This window comes from Mustelus asterias, chromosome 3 (assembly GCF_964213995.1).
Source record: "Mustelus asterias chromosome 3, sMusAst1.hap1.1, whole genome shotgun sequence".
NCBI lineage: Eukaryota > Metazoa > Chordata > Chondrichthyes > Carcharhiniformes > Triakidae > Mustelus > Mustelus asterias.
In genome coordinates this window covers 153,548,290-153,573,826 of record NC_135803.1, presented here as the reverse complement: position 1 = coordinate 153,573,826, position 25,537 = coordinate 153,548,290, and the positions used below count along the sequence as shown (strand labels likewise).

General features: G+C 48.4%; 1 protein-coding gene across 1 annotated transcript in view; it reads left to right on the top strand.

Moving 5' to 3' along the window:
• The window catches only part of LOC144491732 (plexin-A1-like), a 524,825-nt gene that overhangs the window by 185,543 nt on the left and 313,745 nt on the right, over window positions 1-25,537 (top strand). The window contains exons 4-6 of the mRNA XM_078209962.1: window positions 2,531-2,671; window positions 14,078-14,178; window positions 24,127-24,250. Of these exons, the coding sequence (XP_078066088.1) occupies window positions 2,531-2,671; window positions 14,078-14,178; window positions 24,127-24,250 (366 nt within the window). The remainder of the gene's footprint in view (window positions 1-2,530; window positions 2,672-14,077; window positions 14,179-24,126; window positions 24,251-25,537) is intronic.

Genomic DNA, 25,537 nt, shown 5'->3' with positions numbered 1-25,537 from the left:
GAATGTGGGAGGAAAGCAGAGCACCCGGAGGAAACCCACGCAGACATGGGTAGAACGTACAGACTCCACACAGACAGGGACTGAGGGACTGCGGCACGGTAGCACAGTGGTTGGGCGGCTCGGTAGCGCAGTGGTTAGCACTGCTGCTTCACAGCGCCAGGGACCTGGGTTCGATTCCCGGCTTGGGTCACTGTCTGTGTGGAGTTTGCACATTCTTCTCGTGTCTGCGTGGGTTTCCTCCGGGTGCTCCGGTTTCCTCCCACAGTCCAAAGATGTGCGGGTTAGGTTGATTGGCCATGCTAAAATTGCCCTTAGTGTCCTGGGATGCGTAGATTAGAGGGATTAGTGGGTAAAATATGTAGGGATATGGGGGTAGTGCCTGGGTGGGATTGTGGTCGGTGCAGACTCGATGGGCCAAGTGGCCTCTTTCTGTACTGTAGGGTTTCTATGATATTTCTATGAATTGAACCTGAGCACCTGGCGCTGTGAGACAGCAGTGCTAACCACTGTGCCATTGTGCTGCCCAAGGGCAACACATCCATGGGAACACCACCACCTGCAAGTTCTCCTCCAAGCTACTCACCATCCTGACACAGGAATATATCAGCCGTTCCTTTGCAGTTGTTGGGTCAAAATCCTGGAATTCCCTCCCCAACGGCATTGTGGCTCAACCCACAACAAGTGGACTGCAGCAATTCAAGAAGGCAGATCACCACCACCTTGTCAAGAGCAACTAGGGATGGGCAATAAATAATGGCCAGCCAGCGACGCCCATGTCCCACGAATTAATAAAAAAAAGATAAGATTGTAGCACAGTCGCTACAGCAACTAATTTGCACACGAGGTCTAGCTACGCTGCATTTTTAACAATGTTATCATAGTCATAGAGTCATGGAGATTTACAGCATGGAAACTGGCCCTTCGGCCCAACATGTCCATGCTGCCTTTTTTGGTTAAACCACTCGGTTCGTCCCAATTGCCCGCATTTGGTCCATATCCCTCTATACCCATCTTACCCATGTAACTATCTAAATGCTTTTTAAAAGACAAAATTGTACCCACCTCTGATACTACCTTTGGCAGCTTGTTCCAGACACTCACCACCCTCTGTGTGAAAAAATTGCCCCTCTGGACACTTTTGTAACTCTCCCCTCTCACCTTAAACCTATGCCCTCTAGTTTTAGACTCCCCTACCTTTGGGAAAAGATATTGACTATCTAGCTGATCTGTGCTCCTCATTATTTTATAGAGGGACAGATATTGACCAGGAAACCAGAGGGGGGAACTCCCTTGCTGTAGTTTGCAACAGTGGCTGTGGTATCTTTTAGGTGCAGTGGGGGCACCCTGGGTTTTATGTCTTGTCCAACACTGGATTATTTTTGCTTCTGAGGTAGCTTGGAAAGTGTGAGGTCAGTGATTGCTCCTGTCACGTGTGTGTGTGCATGAAGGTTGTGTGGTGGGGTGACGGGATTCACAGCTCCCTCTGACTCCTCATGTACGCAAAGTGACTGCCTTAGTCAGCGACTGTTCAGTGTATATCTTGACAGATGATCTGTTGGCCACTGTAACATCTGGATCTGCGACTTGCCCGCCCAGAGCAGCCACTGAGAACGAGCTTGTTGAGGTTGCCCGTCGTTACTGGGCTATTGTACGCTGCTTGATTATATTTGAGATTATCGGGGATTAAATTACTGCCAATTGCAGCCCAGTGTAATAACGTCAGTTCAATTGAAAAATTGAGTCTAAATATTCTGTGGCCGACTGGCAGTCTGGTGAATAAATTCCCAACTCCTTATCCCATTAGTCCTCAAACATGTCATGTTCAACTTACTTACAAAGACTCGAAAGTTGATTTAATGATTATAAGTAGATTATTTAGCTCAATAGGAACTCGCTGGTGGAATGTGGAAATGGGTGATTTGCTTTTGATTCCTCTTTAATATTTATTCCTCTCTCTTTAATTTTATTGGTCGTGTTTTGGGTTTTAATTATCTCTGTCCTCAGCACCATTCCACCCTTCAGCTCAGGTCTGCGTCCCCTGGCTGGAACTCGGAGCTTCACACTTGTCCCGTGTAGCGAGGTTAAGTGCCAGTCACAAGATGCATTTGGTGTTTAAGTTTGTCTATAAGTTTACTTATTTATTAGTGTCACAAGTAGGCTTACATTAACACCACAATGAAGTCACTGTGAAAATCCCCCAGTCGCCACACTCCGGTGCCTGTTCAGGTACATTGAGGGAGAATTTAGCATGGCCAATGCACCCTAACCAGCACGTCTTTCGGACTGTGGGAGGAAACCGGAGCACCCGGAGGAAACCCATGCTGAGAATGTGCAGACTCCACACAAGGCGGGAATCGAACCCGGGTTCCTGGCGCTTTGAGGCGGCAGTGCTAACCACTGTGCCACTGTGCTGCCCTAGTGGGAGAGGGAAGGGAATGTATCACTGTGAGAGCTTTCTTTTCCACAGCCCACAGCCTTATAACCAGTTTGTTCTAATGACAGTCGCATTGTGTTTGTGTTTGCTTTGCAGATTCTGGTGGATTCCATCTCCCTGGGCTCAGCGGGTCCGATGCTGTATGAAAACGTCACGGTGACCGAGGGAAGCCCCATACTCCGCGATTTGGTGTTCAGCCCTGATTACCAGTCCATCTACGCGATGAGTGACAAACGGGTAACTCAAACCACTTTTCTTCAAACTGTTGCTAGTGGGTTCCACTTGGCAGGGTTCCACTATAGCGGCAATGCTGGCCTGTTCAACCATGGGGTCGGGGGGAGGGGAGGGAGGAGGAGGATATCAGGCGGATGTCACGGCCACGCCGGACTTTGGCCGGAATTTTACTGGCACGTCCGCCCCGATTCCGGGGGCGCGCGAGGCTCGGAGAAAGGCACTCTCGGTTGGTCTCAGGCGGGATTATACGAACCTCGGATGAACATGCCGGTAAAATTCTGCCCTCTGAAGCAGAGATCTGCTGAATTGTGATCAGAAAGTCAGAAATCTTTTAAGTTATTCCATCCTTAACCTGGTGTGATGGGTTGGGGAGAATGGTGCAAGGATTCCAAGTTGCCTGGCCATATTCTGACTGGGGGCAGTGTAGAGTGAACGAGAGGCAGCTGTCCAAGGTGCTGAAGCTTCCCTCAGAGTTTGGAGATTCCCAGGGCCCCTCCATTTAACCGAGTGTAGCCCAGGGACGGATGGTGCTTTCACACCCGATTCTGTGCTTCTAGCCTGAGATAGAGCGAAACTCGGGATTAACAATGACATTCCATTGTCACGCTCAGAGAAAAAACTGAAAGGAAGGCACTCGCTGAAGTACCTATCCGAAAGTAAGAAGTCACACAACACCAGGTTAAAGTCCAACAGGTCTATTTGGAATCACGAGCTTTCGGAGCATTGCTCCTTCATCAGGTGAGTGAAGCTTAGTTCACAAACACGGCAGTGAACAACCTCCACTCATCTGATGAAGGAGCAGCGCTCCGAAATCTCACAATTCCAGATAAACCTGTTGGACTTTAACCTGCGGTTGTGAGACTTCTTACTGTGCCCACCCCAGTCCAACGCCGGCATCTCCAAATCATATGTGAAGGACACCAACGCTCTTAAAGTAGGATTTGAGGGATTTATATTTAGAACATCAGATACTCAGGTATGAGTTGTAGACTGGAATCTAATTGAGAATTTTGGATTGGTTATACATAGAATATAAAATTGCTTGACAGGGGGTTAAGGCTGCAGTCTAATTGAGGAGTTTGGGTGATTTATAAACAGAATTGTTTTTATTCATTCATGCGATGTGGATATCATGGCTGGGCCAACATTTGTTGCCCATTCCTAATTGCCCTTGAACTGAGTGTCTTTCTCGGCCATTTCAGAGTCAACCACATTACTGTGGGTCTGGAGTCACAGGTAGGCCAGACCACGTAAGGATGGTAGATTTCCTTCCCTAAAGGGACATTAGTGAACCAGATGGTTTTTTTTTACAACAATCAACAATGGTTTCATGGTCAGCAGTAAATTCCAGATTTTTTATTGAATTCAAATTTCACCATCTGCCACGGTGGGATTTGAACCCGGGTCCCTGCGAATTATCCTGGGTCTCTGGATTACTAATCCGTAACCTCCTGCAGCCCGATAATCTTCCCAGATATCCAGCATCCTCAATTTTAATCATTCCACCGCTGCTGTCAGATCTTCAGCTAGCTGTGTCCAAGCTCCGGAATTCCCTCCGCTACCCTACTGCCTCCGCTACCCTACTGCCTCCGCTACCCTACTGCCTCCGCTACCCTACTGCCTCCGCTACCCTACTGCCTCCGCTACCCTACTGCCTCCGCTACCCTACTGCCTCCGCTACCCTACTGCCTCCGCTACCCTACTGCCTCCGCTACCCTACTGCCTCCGCTACCCTACTGCCTCCGCTATCCTACTGCCTCCGCTACCCTACTGCCTCCGCTATCCTACTGCCTCCGCTACCCTACTGCCTCCGCTACCCTACTGCCTCCGCTACCCTACTGCCTCCGCTACCCTACTGCCTCCGCTACCCTACTGCCTCCGCTACCCTACTGCCTCCGCTACCCTACTGCCTCCGCTATCCTACTGCCTCCGCTACCCTACTGCCTCCGCTACCCTACTGCCTCCGCTACCCTACTGCCTCCGCTACCCTACTGCCTCCCTTTCAAGAGAGTGAATCATAAATTGAAATCTAATCAAGGATTTTGGGTGATTTAAATATAGAATAACAGATTCCCAAGAGTGAGTTACAGGCTGGGATCTGATTGAGGATTTGGGTGGTTTATATACAGATTAATGGATACTCAACAGTGTAGGATCTAATTGAGGGAGTTTTATAGAATAATAGACACCCAACAGTGGGTTATACGTTGGAAACGAATTGAGGCAGTTTATATGTAAACTCTAATGTGGAACAGAGTTAGTGTGTGCGCAAAACTAACTGAAGATTCAAATGGTCCTTATACAGAATAATGAGTTGTGGGAAACAGTTACTGACCTCCATTTGAAGTAAGATGTATTTGTCTTCTTTCAGCAATCTGTGAAGTACCTGAGGCCTTTGGCATATTTGGAGATACAATCGAATGACCTCGGTAAATTTGAGGGCCTCCAGTCCTCTTACCAAGCCCTGTTCACACATTACCTGCCGGCCTCACTGACCTACCTTGGCTCCCAGTTGAGCAATCTCTCAGTCTTAAAATCCGTATCCTCATTTTCCAGTTCCCCCCATGGCCTTGCCCTTCCCTGTCTCCATAACCTCCTGCAGCCCGATAATCTTCCCAGATATCCGCACTCCTCGAATTCTATCCTCTTCAGCATCCTCAATTTTAATCATTCCACCGCTGCTGTCAGATCTTCAGCTAGCTGTGTCCAAGCTCTGGAATTCCCTCCCTAAAACACTCCTCCTTGCTATCCCTCTTTCATCCTTTAAGACACTCCTTCGACCTAACTTTTGGTCATCTGAACTAATGTAGACTCATAGAATCCTGGCAGTGCAGAAAGAGACCATTTGGCCCACCGAGCCTGTACTGACAACAATCCCACCCATTGCTGTAACCCCTCATATTTACCCAGCTAGTCCCCCTGACATGAAGTGGCAATTTAGCATGCCCATCCATCTAACCCGCACATCTTTGGACTAAGGGCGGTGGGGGGGGGGTGGAAACACGAGCACCCAAAGGGAACCCATGCAGACACGGGGAGAACGTGCAAATTCCGCACAGTCACTTGAGGCCGGAATTGAACCCGGGTCCCTGGTGCCGTGAGGCAGCAGTGCTAACCACTGTGCAGCCAATAACAGTCCTGTTAAAGAATCTATATAAGTGCATGTTGTTGTTTATTGAAAATGAGTTTACGATAAAATAATGCAGTCACCACACAGCTCGTGACGTTCTACTTCGAGGCAGACTCAGTCCACGTTCTGTTATATTGCTTTGTCTGCCATTCTGTTCCGATGTCCTGCACGCACACACACACCGAGTTAACAGCAGCATTTTGTTAGTGTGTTAAACTGTCTGGCTGCTGATTTTATATCAGAATAAAAGGTTTGATTAGTGCCCGAGATAGTTGGCTGTATTTTTTTTTGAGTTTCTTCTTCTTAACAAGTTCCATAAATCTTCCTGCCTCTCCCCTTGTGCGCAAGTGTATACAGCGGAGTGGATAGTGTTCTTGCCAATCCGAGTGTTATTCCCGGCTCTTTGACACTGACCATCTGTCTGTTGAAGCCGCTACCTGTTTAAGTGGCCCTGATTTAAGAGTCTGATTGATGGAGGTATCTGCAGCTCCGAGATAGTCAGCACGATAGCAAGCTGGCTCGGATGCTGACGTGCTGTATTCTGGCCAAGTGCGGCAGGCAGACTTGTTACTTGTGGGGGAGATGGGCAGGAGAGGAAGGAGTGGGGGGGGGGGGGTGCAGAGCCATTATAATGGAACAATAAAGGTGACATTATATTGTCCCATGGCTTTTAGCTGAGTGTTAGCAGCCTGCTCGTTTGTGCTGGTATTTTTAGCCGTGCTTCATCACAAAAGATTGAGGGTACAAATTCTTTTGATCACAAGTCAATTTTCTGCGGCCTTTGGTGCTGGTTGAAAAGCAATTGTGTTCAAACCGACCCTGCCCCCAAAATTAGCCTTGCCCCAAATGAATTTTCACTCATTGGGTGGCACAGTGGTTAGCACTGCTGCCTCACAGCGCCTGGGACCCAGGTTCGATTCCCGGCTTAGGTCACTGTTTGGGCAGAGCCTGCGCATTCTCCCCGTGTCTGCGTGGGTTTCCTCCAGCTGCTCCGGTTTCCTCCCACTCTCCAAAAATGTGCAGGTTAGGTGGATTGGCCATGGTAAATTGGCCCTTAGTGTCCAAAAGTGTGCAGGTTAGGTGGATTGGCCATGCTAAATTGGCCCTTAGTGTCCAAAGATGTGCAAGTTAGGTGGATTGGCCATGCTAAATTGGCCCTTAGTGTCCAAAAGTGTGCAGGTTATGTGGATTGGCCATGCTAAGTTGGCCCTTAGTGTCCAAAAGTGTGCAGGTTGGGTGGATTGGCCATGCTAAATTGGCCCTTCGTGTCCAAAGATGTGCCGGTTAGGTGGATTGGCCATGCTAAGTTGGCCCTTAGTGTCCAAAAGTGTGCATGTTAGGTAGATTGGCCATGCTAAATTGTCCCTTAGTGTCCAAAGATGTGCAAGTTAGGTGGATTGGCCATGCTAAATTGTCCCTTAGTGTCCAAAGATGTGCATGTTAGGTAGATTGGCCATGCTAAATTGTCCCTTAGTGTCCAAAGATGTGCAAGTTAGGTGGATTGGCCATGCTAAATTGTCCCTTAGTGTCCAAAGATGTGCATGTTAGGTGGATTGGCCATGCTAGATTGCCCCTTAGTGCTAAAGATGTACAGGTTAGGTGGATTGGCCATGCTAAATTGCCCCTTAGTGTCAGGGGATTAGCTAGCGTAAATTTGTGAGGTTACGGGAATCGGGCCTGGGTGGAATTGTTGTTGCAGGCTCAGTGGGCTGGATGGCCTCCTCCTGCAATGTAGCGATTCTATGATTTCTGTGTGTATGAGGAAGCTTTCAAATTATGTTGGTCCTTTCAGGTGCAAGGACATTAATAAACGTGTTTCAAATGCTCTTGAAATTTAAAAAAAATATTTCAATTGAAATGTGTTGCTCGATAAATAGCAAATCATTCTCTTTAGTTATTTTCATCATTTTTAGTTTTTTTATATGAATTAGTCTCCACACGTGGTGGATTGATGCAGTAATTAACAATCATTATTTTTTGCAATAAACCCACTTTAAACTGAATTACTCAAACTGCGTGGAGTTACCGTTCATAAGTATATTCAAGAACATTTTTTAAAGTAAAATTGTGGGGAGAAAGTGCTGCATTCTGAAATACTGTCTGACAATGCTGGTTCTTGGCAAATTTTCGATTCAGTGATCTGCAAATGAGTTTGAACAGAAACGTGTAAGGTGCCAGGTTGTGTTCAAAGTGGAAAATGCAGCCCAATAAATGTTGCTTTTTGGACCATAAGACGTCGGGGCAGGAGCAAGCCATTTGGCCCATCGAATCTGCTCCGTCATTCAATGAGATCATGACTGATCTGATACAATCCTCAACTCTAATTTCCCGCCTTATCCCCATAACCCTTCGTTCCCTTACTGATTCAAAATCTCAGCCTTGAACATACTTAACGACTCAGCCTCCACAGCTCTCTGCGGTAAAGAATTCCACAGGTTCACCACCGTCAGGGAACAAATTCCTTATCTCAGTCTTAAATGAGTGACCCCTTACTCTGAGATGATGCCCTCTGGTCTGAGACTCTCCAACAAGAGGAAACAACCTCTCAGCATCTACCCTGTCAAAACCCCTGAGAATCCTATATGTCTCAATAAGGTCACCTCCCATTCTTTTAAACCCCAATGAGTACAGGCCCAACCTACTCAACCTCTCCTCATAAGAAAATCCCTCCATACCTGGGATCAACCCAGTGAACCATCACTGGATTCTTCCAATGCCAGGATAGCTTAGTATCAGGGGACCAGGACTAATATAAGGAATACAATGAGGCTGATTAAAACGAGCTCAACATAAGGGAAAAAACTTTCCCATTACTTTCAAAACACACTGCAGATGCTCTTGCTATACTGTGTGGTTCCCACCTTTTGAGGAGGGTGCTGGGTAGACTACCCAGCACAATGTGTCCCCTCTTCAATGACACTGCCGTGGTAGAGAGGTTACAAGGGATGGAGGAGCAGGATTCTTTTTTTCAATTTATTTTTTATTAGTGTCACAAGTAGGCTTACATTGACACTGCAATGAAGTTACTGTGAAAATCCCCGAGTCGCCACACTCCGGAGCCTGTTCGGGTACACTGAGGGAGAATTTAGCACGGCCAATGCACCCTAACCAGCACGTCTTTCGGACTGTGGGAGGAAAGCGGAGCACCCGGAGGAAACCCACGCAGACACGGGGAGAACGTGCAGACTCCGCACAGACAGTGGCCCAAGCCAGGAATCGAACTGGGGCCCCTGGCACTGTGAGGCAGCAGCGCTAACCACTGTGCCACCGTGCCGTAATTGCGGTATTAACAGGCAGGCAGGTCTTTGAACGCCTCTAGCCCAGCTTGTTCGACAAGGGTCCTGGGACAAAGACAACGTCAAGCCTGTCGACTTATTTGATCTCTGGATCCAGCACCCCACTGTGAGTTGACTGGTGGTGCGCACAATGCAGTTCGTAGATCATGTTTTTTTAAATTTAAACCATGGTTTTGTTTTTGAAAATATTCTATTGGAGGGAAGGAGCCGTGTTTTATTGAATTTGCTCCTTGTCAGAATGCTGGGGCATGATTGGGAGTCTGTCATCCCATTGTTTCTTGTTCATTGTGAGGTTGTGAGATTCTTAATGGAAATCTGAAAGCCTATTCATTCACTTTAATGTCGAATTAACGTGAAACAATCATTTATTCTGTCTCTTTCCTCCACGAGACATTTATTTTCCCTCTTAAAAGGGCCTTGCATGCAACCATCCTCTGCGGCCCCACACCCATTGCAGGCAATAGTTTTATAACAGCTGGGAAGTATGAGGGATAGAAACAATTATTTTTCCTCCTTCCTCCCCTTCACTCGGACGCTGTATCCCCCAATCAGCTGTCAGTACCTCCGATGATTGGCTGCCCTCCATGAGTGGGGCCCACAGATAGTCATAGAGTTATAAAGGTTTACAGCATGGACACAGGCCCTTCGGCCCAACTTGTCCATGCTGCCCTTTTTCTCTAATCACTAAGCTAGTCCCAATTGCCCACGTTTGGCCCATATCCCTCTATACCCATCTTACCCATGTAACTGTCTAAATGCTTTTTAAAAGACAAAATTGTACCCACCTCTACTACTATCTCTGGCAGCTCGTTCCAGACACTCACCACCCTCTGTGTGAAAAATTGCCCCTCTGGACACTTTGGTATCTCTCATCTTAAACCTATGCCCTCTAGTTTTAGACTCCCCTGCCTTTGGGAAAAGATGTTGACTATCTATCTGATCTATGCCCCTCATTATTTTATGGGCCTCTATAAGATCACCCCTCAGCCTCCTATGCTCCAGGGAAAAAAGTCAATGGAACATTCGACCATGGCAGCATCACATCCTAGGCAGATACCATTCTTGCTCAGCGTTTACGCAAGGGAGGCAATTGCCTGGTGGTATTATCACTAGACTATTAATCCAGAAACTCAGCTAATGTTCTGGGGACCTGGGTTCGAATCCCACCACGGCAGATGGTGGAATTTGAATTCAATGAAGAAAAATCTGGAATTAAGAATCTACTGATGACCATGAAACCATTGCCGATTGTCGGAAAAAACCATCTGGTTCACTAATGTTCTTTAGGGAAGGAAATCTGCCGTCCTTACCCGGTCTGGCCTACATGTGACTCCAGAGCCACAGCAATGTAGTTGACTCTTAACTGCCCTCTGGAAATGGCCTAGTAAGCCATTCCGTTGTACTAGAATGGGCAATAAATGCTGGCCCAGCCAGCGATGCCCATGCCCCACAAATGAATGAAAATAATAAAATTTATGTCCTTCCAGGGGGGGTGTCTGTGCAGTGATCTGGAGTGGGACCTCTGATGATTCCGCCCCCCCAACCCCCTCGCCAGCCCCCAAGGATGTTGCACACATGGATAAGGGGCAAGAATAGGAGATTTCAGATCCATTTTCGCTGCGTACTTCAGCCTCCCCACCAACACCCCTCACTCTCCCCACCACGCCTCCCCCCACCACGCCTCCACCCCCACACTGTCCCCCCCACTCTCACACTCCCCCCCACATCCCTCACTTCCCCCCCACCCTTCCCCCCCCCCCCCCCCCCCCCCCACTCTCCCGCTCCCCTAATCACTGCCATCACCGGCTAAATCCCTGCAGCATCCAAACTGCAAACACCAACGTGCTTTGGAAGAGCACAGAAAGACTTCAGTTTCTCTCCCGACCCCAGTCGCTCTCTGCTTGGCTCCAGTCTTGTAGTCGGGTCGCCCACTGTGATGCGTGCGGCCTTGGTTGGGACGAGGGTACAGCGGAGGCATCTTGACAGCTCAGGGCTGGTGCCAGTTTTGTGCTGCCAGCCAATAGTTTGGCTCAAGTCGCCGCCAACGAAGCCTCCTCGTGCCAACAATTGGCTCAACCCTAAACTAATGGGCCGTTCTCCCCCGAGGCAGCCTCGCGGAGGTCACTTGCTGTAGTTGTTCAGTCACTCGCACGGGACTGAGGGATAATAGAACAGCAGGACTCCACAACATCGCTTGACATTACAAGGGGCTGCTTTGAAGAGAAATTTCACGCTCCTCAAGTTAATTCTGATGAATGGAAAACATACCATTTCTGTATCAATTAAGAATTCCCACATTAAGTGTCACAGGGTTGGATGGAGAGTCAGTATCCCAGTGCTTTGCCTGGACCAGGGATGAGAGACTTGAGTTCTGTGGAGAGATCAGAGAAGCTGGAATTGTTCTCCATAAAACGACCAAGGTTCAGAGATTTGATTGAGTTGTTGAAAATCATGAAGGTTTTTGAGTGTAAATTAAGTGAAACTGTCCCCAGTGACAGGAGGGTTAGTCACCAGAGGACACAGATTTAAGGTGATTGGCAAAAGAATGGGAGGCCACAAGGAAATATTTCTTTCGGAAATAAGAAATATTAGGCTGGCATGGTGGCACAGTGGTTAGCACTGCTGCCTCACAGTGCCAGGGACCCGGGTTCGATTCCCGGCTAGGGTCATTGTCTAAAGTTAATTTATTAGTCACCAAGTAAGGCTTACATTAACACCGCAATGAAGTAACTGTGAAATTCTGTGTGGAGTCAACACGTTCTCCCCGTGTCTGCGTGGGTTTCCTCCGGGTGCTCCGATTTCCTCCCACAGTCCGAAAAATCCCCTAGTCGCCACACTCCGGCGCCTGTTCGGGTACACTGAGGGAGAATTTAGCATGGCCAATGCATCTAACCAGCACGCCTTTCGGACTGTGGGAGGAAACCAGACCACCTGAAAGAAACCCACACAGACACAGGGAGAATGTGCAGACTCCGCACAGACAGTGACCCAAACTGGGAATTGAACTCGGATCCCTGGCGCTGTGAGGTAGCAGTGCTAACCTTTGTACCACCATGCTGCCCGGTTACCTTGGTTTATGGAACCACCCACCAGTGTGATTGTGCGTTCTGCATTTCCAAATTGTCCATGTATGCAGGAAACATTGAAACTGAGAAAATCGGAGCAGGGATGGGCCATTCGGCCCTTTGTGCCTGCAAGTTGGTCAGCTTTGTAGCTTTAAGGTACAGATGATGCAGGAACTTCATGTTGAATTAAGAGATTCAGGCAACATTGGACTTGGCGTAATGTTTCTTGCCGTTTCCCAGAAAAAAGACACAAACGGTGGCCTTGAAATCTAATTTAGGTTCATGATGTTCAGGCTTGAAGAGGCCTCCATCACCTTAGCACCAAACAAAGTGGAACACGATTGGTCTGGTTTGGGGGTGGCACAGTGGGTTAGCACTGCTGCCTCACAGCGCCAGGGACCTGGGTTCGATTCCCGGCTTGGGTCACCGTCTGTGTGGAGTTTGCACGTTCTCCCCGTGTCTGCGTGGGTTTCCTCCGGGTGCTCCGGTTTCCTCCCACAGTCCAAAGATGTGCAAGTTAGGTGGATTGGCCGTGCTAAATTGCTCCTTAGTGTTGGGGGACTAGCTAGGGTAAATGCATGGGGTTATGGGGATAGGGCCTGGGTAGGTTTGTGGTCGGTGCAGATGCGAGGGGCCGAATGGCCTCCTTCTGCGCTGTAGAAATTCTATGATTCTTTGACTGGACTAATCAAATTTCACATCGGTAACTTTGAGGGTATGTGAGGAGAGGAATTGCCCCCCACCCCGGGAATGCCTTTGCTGCATGGATTGCAGTGGTTCAAGAAGCAGGGGTACCACAATCTTCGCAGGGGGACAGCCCAGGATGGGTGATAGATACCGGCCTTCCCAGTGCACTGTTTTGTTTTATAACACATATAAACACACCAGCCGACCGGTTTTCTGGTATTTATTGTGTGGGCGCTAACAGCCGAGGTTGGGTTCTGGCTGTGTAATGCCCCCCCCCCCCCACAGTCGAATAGTCGCCACCGCTGAAAACTGATCTACTTTCGTAACCCGGCTGACCCACCGGGAATCGCATTCCAACTGGGGAATACGACGGCCTCCAGGAAAGCAAGGATGTAATCGGAGAGGGGAACAAGTGAATAAATTGCGATGCATCTCGCTGCAAGTTTAAGAGCACATGGATTCTCTTAAGCAGATGGCTTTGGCTGGATGACTTATTAAATTGATTATTAAATTGGTTCATGAATAAACAGCCTCTCCTGCGGAAACTCAGCAAATAGCTTTCGCTATCAACTGCTCTGCTGTTCGATACACTGAGGGTGACTCCATTCGGCACCATCCTCACAGCTGCCACATGGAGACCTAGTGGAGTTTTTTTTTATTCGGGACACGGGCATCACTGGTTGGCCGGAATGTATTGCCCATCCCTCGATGCCCTTGTTCAGAGGGCAGTTGAGAGTCAACCACATTGTTGTGGCTCTGGAATCAATCAAATGTAGGCCAGACCGGGTAAGGACGGCAGATTTCCTTCCCTAAAGGACATCAGTGAACCAGATGGGTTTTTCCGACAAACGACAGTGGTTTCCTGGTCATCAGTAGATTCTTAATTCCAGATTTTTTTAATCGAATTCAAATTTCACCATCTGCCGTGGTGGGATTCACACCCGGGTCCCCAGAACATTAGCTGAGTTTCTGGATTAAGAATCTGGTGATAATACCACTAGACCATCACCTTCCCGAGTGATGAGGGTTGGAGGGGGGGGGGGGTGGAGGCGGGGGGGGGGGGGGGTGTGCAATATTTGGCTGAGAAAGAAGGTTGTGCAATGCCCCACCCCTGATGAATGTACGGCCCTGGCGAGGGGGCTGCCCCATTGGCTGGGCGTCACACCATTCCTCGACCACGTAACGGGGTCAGTATTTGCGCTAATGACCAGTGTGTTTCCTCTTTGCGCAGGTGAGCCGGGTTCCGGTGGAGAGCTGTGAGCAGTACGAGAGCTGCGAGGTGTGTCTGAGCTCCCGCGATCCACACTGCGGCTGGTGCGTTCTGCATAATGTGTAAGTAACCTCCTCTGTCTCGACCCTTGTTGCGAATGCAGTCACGGTTTGGAAGCTGTAACACGGGAGGAATTGGCTGAATATTAGGCTGCACTTTTCCAAAAGATTGGTAAAGGAACGGCAATATTTATCCAAGTCAGGATGGTGAGTGGCTTGGAGGGGAACCTCCAGGACGTGGTATTCCCTTGTCCTTCGAGGTGGTAAAAAGTCTTGGGTTTGGGAGGTGCAGTCAAAGGAGCCTTGGTGAGTCACTGCATCTGTAGATGTAGTGACTGAGGCTTTATAAAGCACTGGTTAGGCCCCATTTGGAGTACTGTGAGCAATTTTGGGCCCCACACCTCAGGAAGGACATACTGGCACTGGAGCGGGTCCAGCGGAGATTCACACGGATGATCCTGGGAATGGTAGGCCTGACATACGATGAACGTCTGAGGATCGTGGGATTGTATTCATTGGAGTTTAGGAGGTTGAGGGGAGATCTAATAGAAACTTACAAGATAATGAACGGCTTAGATAGGATGGACGTAGGGAAGTTGTTTCCATTAGCAGGGGAGACTAGGACGCGGGGGCACAGCCTTAGAATAAAAGGGAGTCACTTTAGAACAGAGATGAGGAGAAATTTCTTCAGCCAGAGAGTGGTAGGTCTGTGGAATTCATTGCCACAGAGGGCTGTGGAGGCCGAGACGTTGAGCGTCTTCAAGACAGAAATTGATAAATTCTTGATTTCTCGAGGAATTAAGGGCTATGGGGAGAGAGCGGGTAAATGGAGTTGAAATCAACCATGATTGAATGGTGGAGTGGACTCGATGGGCCGAATGGCCTTACTTCCGCTCCTATGTCTTATGGTCTTATGGTGCACACTGCTGCCACTCTGTGCCACTGGTGGTGGGGGAGTGAATGTTTAAGATGGTGGATATGGTGCCAGTGAAGTGGGCTGCTTTGTCCTGGATGGTGTTGTTGGAGCTGCACCCTCCAGGCAGTGGGGAGTATTCTATCACACTCCTGACTTGTGCCTTGTACACGATGGACAGGCTTTGGGGAGTCAGGACTTGAATTTCTCTCCACAGATTTCCCTGCCTCTGTCCTGCTCTTGCATTTATACGGCTGGGACAGTTTAGTTTCTGGTCAGTGGTAACCCCCAGGATGTCGTGGAGATGTTAGGGCTGGTGTTGTGCAAGGATAAGAAGACAATGGGTTCATGAGCCACCTTCGTCTGAACCACGTGTGCGTGTGTGTGCGTGTGTATGTATGTATGTGTATACATGTGTGTGTGTGTGTGTATGCTTGTGTAGTGTGTGTGTTGTGTGTTTATGTATGTGCGCTTGCGTGCATGTGTGCGTGTGTGTGCGTGTGTATGTATGTATGTGTGTACATGTGTGTGTATGCTTGTGTAGTGTGTGCGTTGTGTGTTTATGTATGTGTGCGCGTGTGTGTAGTGTGTGTGCTTGCGTAGTGTGCGTTGTGTATGCATATGTGTGTGCGTTGTATGTGCTTGTGTATGTGTATTGTGTGTGCACACGTGTATGTAGTGTGTGCACACCCATGTGTTGTATGTGTACATGCATGTGTAGTGTGTGTGTGTACTCGTGCAGTGTATGTGCCCGTGCACCTGTGCAGTGTGTGCGCATGTGTAGTGTGCGTGCGTCTTTAGCGCGTGTGTATTGTGTGTGTGTAGCGCGTGTGTGTTGTGTGTGTGTAGTGTGTAGTGTGCGTGCGTGTGTAGCGCATGTGTAGTGTGTGTGTGTGTGTAGTGTGCATGTGTGTGTAACATGTGTGTAGTGTGTGTGTGTGTGTTGTGTGTGCATGTGATCTACATGCACGAGATTGACACTGGCCCAGCTCCTCTTTCCCTGGTTTAGACAAAGTTGCGTTGTCTAAGCGGGATTATTGCACACTTGCTATTTCCTTCGGGAAGACAGACAGTTATTGCGATCGATGGGATGCTGAAAATATCCACTGCTGCTCCGAAATGGAAATGACATTAATCTTCTGATTTTTTTGTCTGTCTTTGCTGACCAAATAATATGCAAAGTGTTAATGGACACTTTTCTTGTTGCAGAAGAGCTTAATCAGTAATATTGCAGAAGCATTCCTCCACTCGGCAGTATAGTGCTCTGATATGCACACTCTGCAATTTTCTACATTTTATATTAAGTTGAGCCAAAAATGGAATGCAAATTGTATGAAGTCTCGATTCTGTCCCCACCGACCTCTTCCCCCACCAGCCCCCGCCCCCTCCCAGCCCTCTGCTCCTCAGCCTCTCGTCCCTGAGAATTCCGGAGGTATCAGTTCCTTTATGGTGTTTCTTTTAAAGTTTATTTATTAGTCACAAGTAGGCTTACATTAACACTGCAATGAAGTTACTATGAAATTCCCCTAGTCGCCACATTCCAGTGCCAGTTCAGTTACACTGAGGGGGAATTTAGCACGGCCAATGCACCCTAACCAGCACATCTTTCAGACTGTGGGAGGAAACTGGAGCACCCGGAGGAAACCCACGCAGACACGGGAAGAACATGCAAACTCTGCAGGGACAGTGACCCAAGCCGGGAATTGAACCCGGGTCCTTGGCGCTGTGAGGCAGCAGTGCTAACCACCGTGTCACCCGTTCTCTCACTGAGCCACCAATATTCACGCGGCAAAGCATTGGCCATTAAGCGCCAGTTGTTGCTCTGTGACAATGTGCTTGGCTCAGTCAGAAGATTGACGGATTAAGTCCAATACCAAAAAACTAGAACCTCAGGCTAAAGGGACGATCCTTTAAAACAGAGATGAATTTCTTCAGCCAGAGAGTGGTGAATCTGTGGAACTCTTTGCCACAGAAGGCTGTGGAGGCCAGGTCATTGAGTGCCTTTAAGACAGAGATAGATAGGTTCTTGATTAATAAGGGGATCAGGGGTTAAGGGGGAAAGGCAGGAGAATGGGGATGAGAAAAATATCAGCCATGATTGAATGGCGGAGCAGACTCGATGGGCCGAGTGGCCTAATTCTGCTCCTATGTCTTATGGTCTTATGATCTGAGCATTTAATCCAAGCTGACACTCCCATTGCAGTACCGAGGGAGCTCTGCATTGTCAGACGTGCTGCCCTGTAGCATGAGATATGAAACCAAGGCCCTGACTTGCAGTTTGGAGAAAAAGATCTCCATGGAACTGTTTGGTGAAGAGCTTTTATTCCTCAACAGATATCTGCATTCATCTTATTGGTGTTTATGGGGGCCTTACCCTGCATAAACCTGAACGTTCCCTGATCCCTACCTCCCCTCACCCCTGCCAAAGACACCGCGGACAAATTGATGAGTGCCAATGTTCTTAACGAGAAATGGCAAATACTTAACAGGGGAGAGAAGCTGAGCCTGAGATTATACTTTCAGTTATGCCCAGCACCAGAGGACATGGGGTCAGGGTGGTAAAGTTTAGCACAGGCGGCATGAAGAATTTCTTTCACACAGAGGGACACTCACTGGCTGGAATGGGATGCCAGGGAAGCTGTTCAAGCCCAGGCTACTGAATTCGGCTAGAAAGCTTATGTTGAAATGAGAACATAAGAACTCGGAGCAGGAGTAGGCCATCTGGCCCCTCGAGCCTGCTCCGCCATTCAGTAAGACCATGGCTGATCATGGACTCAGCTCCACTTACCCGCCCGCTCACCATAACCCTTAATTCCTTTACTGTTCAAAAATGTATCTATCTTTGCCTGAGGTTTTTGATTTGATTTGATTTATTATTGTCACATGTATTAGTATACAGTGGAAAGTATTGTTTCTTGTGCGCTATACAAACAAAGCATACCATTCACAGAGTACATAGGGGAGAAGGTAAGGAAAGGGTGCAGAATGTAGTGTTACAGTCATAGCTAGGATGTAGAGAAAGATCAGCTTAGTGCGAGGTAGATCCATTCAAAAGTCTGATGACAGCAGGGAAGAAGCTGTTCTTGAGTCGGTTGATACGTGACCTCAGACTTTTGTATCTTTTTTCCGGTGGAAGAGAGAATGTCCGGGGTACGTAAGGTCCTTGATTATGCTGGCTGCTTTTCCAAGGCAGCAGGAAGTGTAGACAGAGTCAATGGATGGGAGGCTGGTTTGACTGATGGACTGGGCTTCATTCATGATCCTTTGTAGTTTGTTGCGGTCTTGGGCAGAGCAGGAGCCATACCAAGCTGTGATACAACCAGAAAGAATGCTTTCTATGGTGCATCTGTAAAAGTTGGTGAGCGTCGTCGCAGACATGTCGGCATTCTGTCTTCAGCGGCATGGAGTGGGGCCTTCGAAACATCAGAGGCATAATCAAGAATATCAATTCCTACAGGAAAAAAAACAAGCTCTGAATATAATGATGATTAATTGCACTTCATCCATCAACTCACTTTCTGTAGCAACTAACCCGAGCAAAATATCACTTTACCTAGAATTAGCAGCAAATGCTTTCTCCCTTGGCTGTCATTGGAAACTTCTGGTTTCCTCCTCTCTCTCGCTCTCTCTCCCATCCCTCTCTTCTCTCCCCCATCTCTCCCTCCCTCCCTCCCTCGCTCACTCTCTCTCCTGTGTGTGGGGTCTCTATTTTCCTCTTCAGTTGCAGTCCTGTTAAATTTGTCTTTCCAAGGAGATGTTACACTGGCGCTCTGTCTGCTTTCTCAGGTGTATGTAACAGATCCTCTGACATTTGAAGAGCGAGAGAGTTTGCCCTGTGTCCTGAAGCAACGTTTATCCTCATTCTGTCTCTCTGTATCTTGCATGCTCCCTGCCTCCACAAACACTGCGCTCTGTTCCCTGCTTCCGTTTATATTTACCAAACTCTGAAACAAGTCTCTTCCCTCCGATCACTGGTGCTGCAGTGTCAGGAGTTTGGAGTTGGGAATGAGCTTACACAGGGCCGGTGGGTGAATACCATGTGTTGTTTTGTTGACAGTGATGCATCACTAAGGCTTGTGCCTTCTGTTTCGGTCGCTGGTTTGAGCTGGGGAGTAAGGGACTCCGTCCCACCAGGAGAAACGTATTGCAACTGCTGCCCAGTTTGAGATAGCTATAGTCTGCCATTTACACTGCCCCACCTGTCTCCTCCCAACCACACTAACTGGCTACTTTGCAGCGTTTCTCCTCCTGTCCCAGACCCTCCTTTCCTTCCCAACCCCTCCTCTCTCTCCAGCCCTTCCGATCTGCCCACCTTCCACCTCCTCCTCTTCCTCCTGCCCCCTCTCCGTTCCACTCCCTCCTCTCATCCTCCAACCTCTTCCTATCTCCATCCTTCTTGCCCCCACTGACTCTCTCCCTGTTTCTCTCTCTCCTCTTCTTTAGAACATAGAACATAGAACAGTACAGGACAGAACAGGCCCTTCGGCCCACGATGTTGTGCCGAGCTTTATCTGAAACCAAGATCAAGCTATCCCACTCCCTATCATCCTGGTGTGCTCCATGTGCCTATCCAATAACTGCTTAAATGTTTCTAAAGTGTTTCTCTCCCCTTTCCTCTTACTTTCTTTCTTTCTAACTCTCTCTCTCTCTCCTCCCCTTTCACTCTTTCCTCTTCCCTCTCTTTTTCTCTCTTCGTCTCTCTCTCTCTCTCCTTCTCCGTCTCTTTCTCTCTCTCTCCTTCTCTTTCTTGCAACCTGTCTTTCTCTCTCTCTCCTTTCTCTCTCTCTCCATTTCATCTCTTTCTCTCTCCCTATCTTTCCTTTTTCTCTCTTCTCTTTCTTTCTCTCCCCCTCTTTCTCTCTCTCCCCCCTTTCTCTCTCTTCTTTTCCTCTTTTCCTCTCTCTCCCTGTCTCTCTCTCATCTTCTTGCTCTTTCTCCCTTTCCCTCTCTTTCTCTCTCTCTCACCTTTCTCTCTCTCTCTCTCAGTCTCTCACCTTCTCTCTCTCTTTCTCTCTCTCACCTCCTCACTCTCTCTCTTTCACCCTCTCTGTCTCACTCTCCCTCACTCTCTCTCACCTTCTCTCTCTCACCCTCCCTCTTGCTCCTGCCCCCTCTCCCTTTCCCTCACTTGACTGATTCAGTGTGAGGCAGGTTGCTCTCCATTGTGACATTGCTTGAGAGGTTTGAAACAAAGGGAGTTCCCACACGGTAAATCACAGAGACTCCAGGTGCGTGAATTGCTGTTACAGACGTGAAGAACTCCAGTGACTGACGGAATGGGAGAGCGACTTCACTGGGTGGAATGGCCTCCCCCCGTCGCTCTGTTTAATTGGGATAATGAGAAGAGCGTTTTAACTGCATTTTCTGAAAAGGGAATCCTCTTTTAAACCTTATCTTCAGATTCACTTTTCTGATAAAAGTCGTGAAACCCTTTCTGCTAAAGCTCTCCCTCTAATCTGCTTCAGAATTAGCAGTGATTACACCGAGGGGCCACAGCCGGGTGGCAAACCCAGTCTATAGTGGAGCTTTAGCAGTTTGATCTTGATATTAAACTGTGATCATTTAAATTAAGACATCAATTATTCAGGTGCCATCATTTTCTCTGTTTTCACAAGATGATATTGCTCCTGTCCACAGCTGTACACAGCCCAATGTGGCTTAACATCAAGTGACTTGGGTTTAAAGAGGATTGTGTCTTGTTAGACAGCAGCTGACGATAAATTATTCAGTGCAGCATGAATGGAAACACTAACACGATTTAGATTTACGTTTGGAAAATTGAATTTTCAACGCAGGAGTTCACAGGAGAATTATTACGCATCGGGTCGGGGAAAAGAGAGAAGTGGCTCATAGCGAGACCTGTGTCACCATTTCTGATGCCACCCCCTCACCCAATTCGGATATTTTCCGTTAAGCGAGTGTTTAATTTGATTTGATTTATTATTGTCACATGTATTAACATACAGTGAACAGTATTGTTTCTTGCGCTATACCGTTCATAGAGAAGGAAACGAGAGAGCGCAGAATGTAGTGTTACAGTCATAGCTAGGATGTAGAGAAAGATCAACTTATATCAAGGTAGGTCCATTCAAAAGTCTGACAGCAGCAGAGAAGAAGCTGTTCTTGAGTCGGTTGGTACGTGACCTCAGACTTTTGTATCTTTTTCCCGAAGGAAGGTGGAAGGGAGAATGTCTGGGGTGTGTGGGGTCCTTAATTATACTGGCTGCTTTGCCAAGGCAGCGGGAAGTGCAGACAGAGTCAATGGATGGGAGGCTGGTTGACCAGCTTAACGGATTGGGGGGTGGGGGTGGGGGGCGGCACAAAAAATATTAGTGGGTGCAAAGATACTACTGGACACAAACCAGCCTCCCATCCATTGACTCTGTCTATACCTCCCACTGCCTTGGAAAAGCAGCCAGCATAATCAAGGAGATAGCACTTGGGGCGAATGGGACCAGAGGTTATGGGGAGAAAGCAGGATGAGGCGATTGAGTTGGATGATCAGCCATGATCGTAATGAATGGTGGAGCAGGCTCGAAGGGCAAAATGTCCTCCTCCTGCTCCTATCTTCTATGTTGACCCCACGCACCCCGGGGACATTCTCTCTTCCACCTTCTTCCGTCAGGAAAAAGATACAAAAGTCTGAGGTCAGATACCAACTGACTCAAGAACAGCTTCTTCCCTGCTGCCGTCAGACTTTTGAATGGACTTACCTTGCACTAAGTTGATCTTTCTCTACACCCCAGCTATGTCTGTAACACTACATTCTGCACCCACTCCTTTCCTTCTTTATGAACGGTATGCTTTGTCTGTATAGCGCGCAAGAAGCAATACTTTTCACTGTATACTAATACACGTGACAATAATAAATCAAATCAAATGGGCCAAGGCCCTTTCTGAGCCTGGTCCGGTGGGGGAACCTTGGTTCTGAGGCTAGGGGACCAAACCATGGATGCTTCACTCCTTATCTGCGACCTACGACACTCTCCACTTCAATATGGCTAGAAAGAGAGACATCTTGCCAAAGCTTTTCATCTCGCACTCATCAGGACAGTGCAAGAATTCCAAATTTCAAACCATCACCGCAATTTGCACCACAGGAGAAAAGGGGCACTGATTGGTTAGCAAGTTGACTTTGGTTGGCCAAGGCATTGCCCTGGATCTTTGCCACCAATCGATGCCTTGGCCAAGCAAAGTTGACTTGCCAACCAGTCTTTTCCTCTGTCATATGAATTGTTGAGCTGGTTGGAAATTTAGTATTCTTTCATTAGTCCTGATGAGCGGAAGACAAAAAGCTTCAGAAACATGTCTTTCTTTCCAGCAGCGTTCAAGCTCTGTATTTTTTACTTTGGTAGTGTTTCTGACGAATCTTAAACTGCACTCTAATGGAAGGCAGCACAGACTTGTGGGACTGAATGGCATCCTCTTAATAAAAGTAAAATACTGCGGATGCTGGAATCTGAAACAAAACCAGAAAATGCTGGAAAATCTCAACAGATCTGGCAACATCTGTGGAGAGAGAATAGAACCAATGTTTCAAGTCTGGATGACCCTTTCAAAGGGTCATCTAGACCCGAAACATATAGAAACATAGAATCCCAACAGTGCAGAAGGAGGCCATTTGGCCCATCAAGTCTACACTGACAACAATCCCACCTAGGCCCTATCCCCGTAACCCCATATATTTACCCCACTAATCCCTCTAATCTACGCATCCCGGGAAACTAAGGGGCAGTTTAGCATGGCCAATGCACCCAACCCGCACATTTTTGTGGGAGGAAACTGGAGCACCCGGAGGAAACCCACGCAGACACAGGGAGAATGTGCAAACTGTACACAGTCAGTGATCCAAGCCGGGAATCGAACCCAGGTCCCTGGAGCTGTGAGGCAGCAGCGCTAACCACTGTGCCACCGTGCCGCCCCGAAATGTTGGTTCTAATCTCGCCCTGTCAGACCCGCTGAGATTTTCCAGCATTTTCTGCTTTTGTTGGTCTCCTCTTGTGATACCTGTGTTGGACTTTACATCATATCCTTTACCTGTCAGCTTGCCTTTGAACTGTAATAAACCTTGGTACGTGTACATGTACAAAAAAAACCCCTTGAAACTAGCTCCCAACTTCCCCCGTTCGTCTCCCTCCTGCTAATGAGAGACACGCTTCTGACCTTTGATCTTTCATCTTTGCTTAGCCGTGAGACCTTTGTCGTGGTTTTTATTTATCGTGCTACCTGCTCTGTGCTCCGAGTGTGCCGTGTGTGGTCTCAGCAAGTGCTTTATTTAATAATTCCCGACTTTAAATGTTTTATTGAAAGGAGCCTCGGGCAAGATTTGTTAGCAATAGAAGTGCCAACAAACTGACAAATTATGCAATCTGAAATGTGAACGATGTGGAACACAATGTTGGCTTGACTGGTGAAGTGACATTTCATTCTGCCCCAACCCATTCGATACGAACTTTCACCTCAGCTTCTGATAAAGCCCCATTTGGATGCATCTCCATCCAAAGTTAAAGTTTATTTATTAGTCACTGGTAAGGCTTACATTAACACTGCAATGAAGTTTACTGTGAAAATCTCCTAGTCGCCCACACTCCGGCGCCTGTTCGGGTACACTGAGGGAGAATTCAGCATGGCCAATGCACCCTAACCAGCACGTCTTTCAGACTGTGGGAGGAAACTGGGAGCACCCGGAGGGAAACCCACGCAGACACGGGGAGAATGTGCAGACTCTGCACAGACAGTGACCCAAGCCGGGAATCGAACCCGGGTCCCTGGCGCTGTGAGGCAGCCGTGCTAGCCACTGCGCTGCCCATTTAGCCCCACAAGTCTGTACCCGAACAGGCGTCAGAGTGTGGCGACCAGGGGATTTTCACAGTAACTTCATTGCAGTGTTAATGTAACCCTACTTGGGACACCAACGAATAAATTTAAATTTATTGAACGTCGTTGTTTGCCAGTAGGATTTGGTGACAAATGCTGACCTTGACAGTGATGCTGACGTCCCAAGGATCAGTTAAAATTGGTAGAAATCCTCGGTGGTTATTTGGGAGGGTTTGGCATTGCGCACGGCTGTCAGCTGATGATTTTTAATGTTGCTTTAGATGCTCCCGCAAGGACATGTGCGACCGGGCCAATGAATATCAACGCTTCGCTTCCAGCCTGCGACAGTGCGTCCAGCTCAGTGTACAGCCGAGAAACATCTCCGTCACCATGTCCCAGGTCCTGGTGAGTTCAGCTGGATTTCTTTAATCTGCTTGTGTTTGTGTATAAAACCAAAGCATCCCGATTGTAACCAATCCAGCTCACCGCAGCACCGATTTGAATCCAATGTGGATTTGGGAGCTGGGTCCAGCCAGACTCTTGGAAGTAAAGACCCCGGCGGCCCTCCTAGTTCAATGCTTGGGATTTGGAGAGATGGGGCGGGAGGGAGGGGGGAGAGCGGGAGGGAGGGGGGAGAATGAGAGGGAGGGAAGGGGGTAGAGCGGGAGGGAGGGAAGGGGGTAGAGCGAGAGGGAGGGAAGGAGGTGGAGCGAGAGGGAGGGAAGGGGGTAGAGCGAGAGGGAGGGAAGGGGGTAGAGCGAGAGGGAGGGAAGGGGGTAGAGCGAGAGGGAGGGAAGGGGGTAGAGCGAGAGGGAAGGAAGGGGATAGAGCGAGAGTGAGGGAACGGGGAGAGCGGGAGGGAGGAAAAAGGGGAGAACAAGAGGGAGGGAAAGGGGAGAGAAAGAGAAGAGTGGGAGGGAGGGAAAGGGGAGAGCGAGAGGGAGGGAAGGTGGAGAGCAAGAGAGAGGGAGGAGAGCAGGAGGGAGGAATAGGGGAGAGTGAGAGGTGTTAAAATGTAACCAATGGCAAAATGGTGTGAGGGTCAGCTGACCTGGTATAAATAGAATGCAGATGGGAATTGTGGGGTGCTTGTATGGCCCAGGGTGTGGCCGCAAGTGTTGGAGTAATGAAGCTTCTTTATCAAACCTTTCTCTTTGATTTTACTCTCTGAAGTGGAGATGCCGGCGTTGGACTGGGGTGGGCACCGTAAGAAGTTACTGTTACTCTCTGAAGTTAGTTCTTTTGTTGCTTGCAACTGGAGTATCCTTGCTGCCGGATGAACAAGAGGGAGGGAAGCGGGAGAACGGGAGGGAGGGAAGGTGGAGTGGTTGGAAGTGCGGGGTGGAATGGAGGGGAGTGGGAGGGAAGGGGAGGGAGGGAGTGGGAGGCAGGGGTGCAGAAGAAGCAGACAAGAGGAAAGAGCAGGAGGGGGGGGAGAAGGGAAGAGTTGGTGGGAGAGAGAGAGAGGAGGGTGAGAAGGGGAGAGCAGCAGAGAGAGAAGAGAAGAGAGAGAGAAAGGGGAATGGGGAGAAGTCACTTGTTTATCTTGTTTAGGGAGAGAGGGTGGTGAAGGTAATTTAATATTTGATGCAGCTCAATGTGATCCTATTGGAGTCCCTGCTGAATGTTGTGTGCCACACCCCAGACCTCTCCAGTCTCCATGGAGATTGGCTATACTGAGCTTTTGGAAAG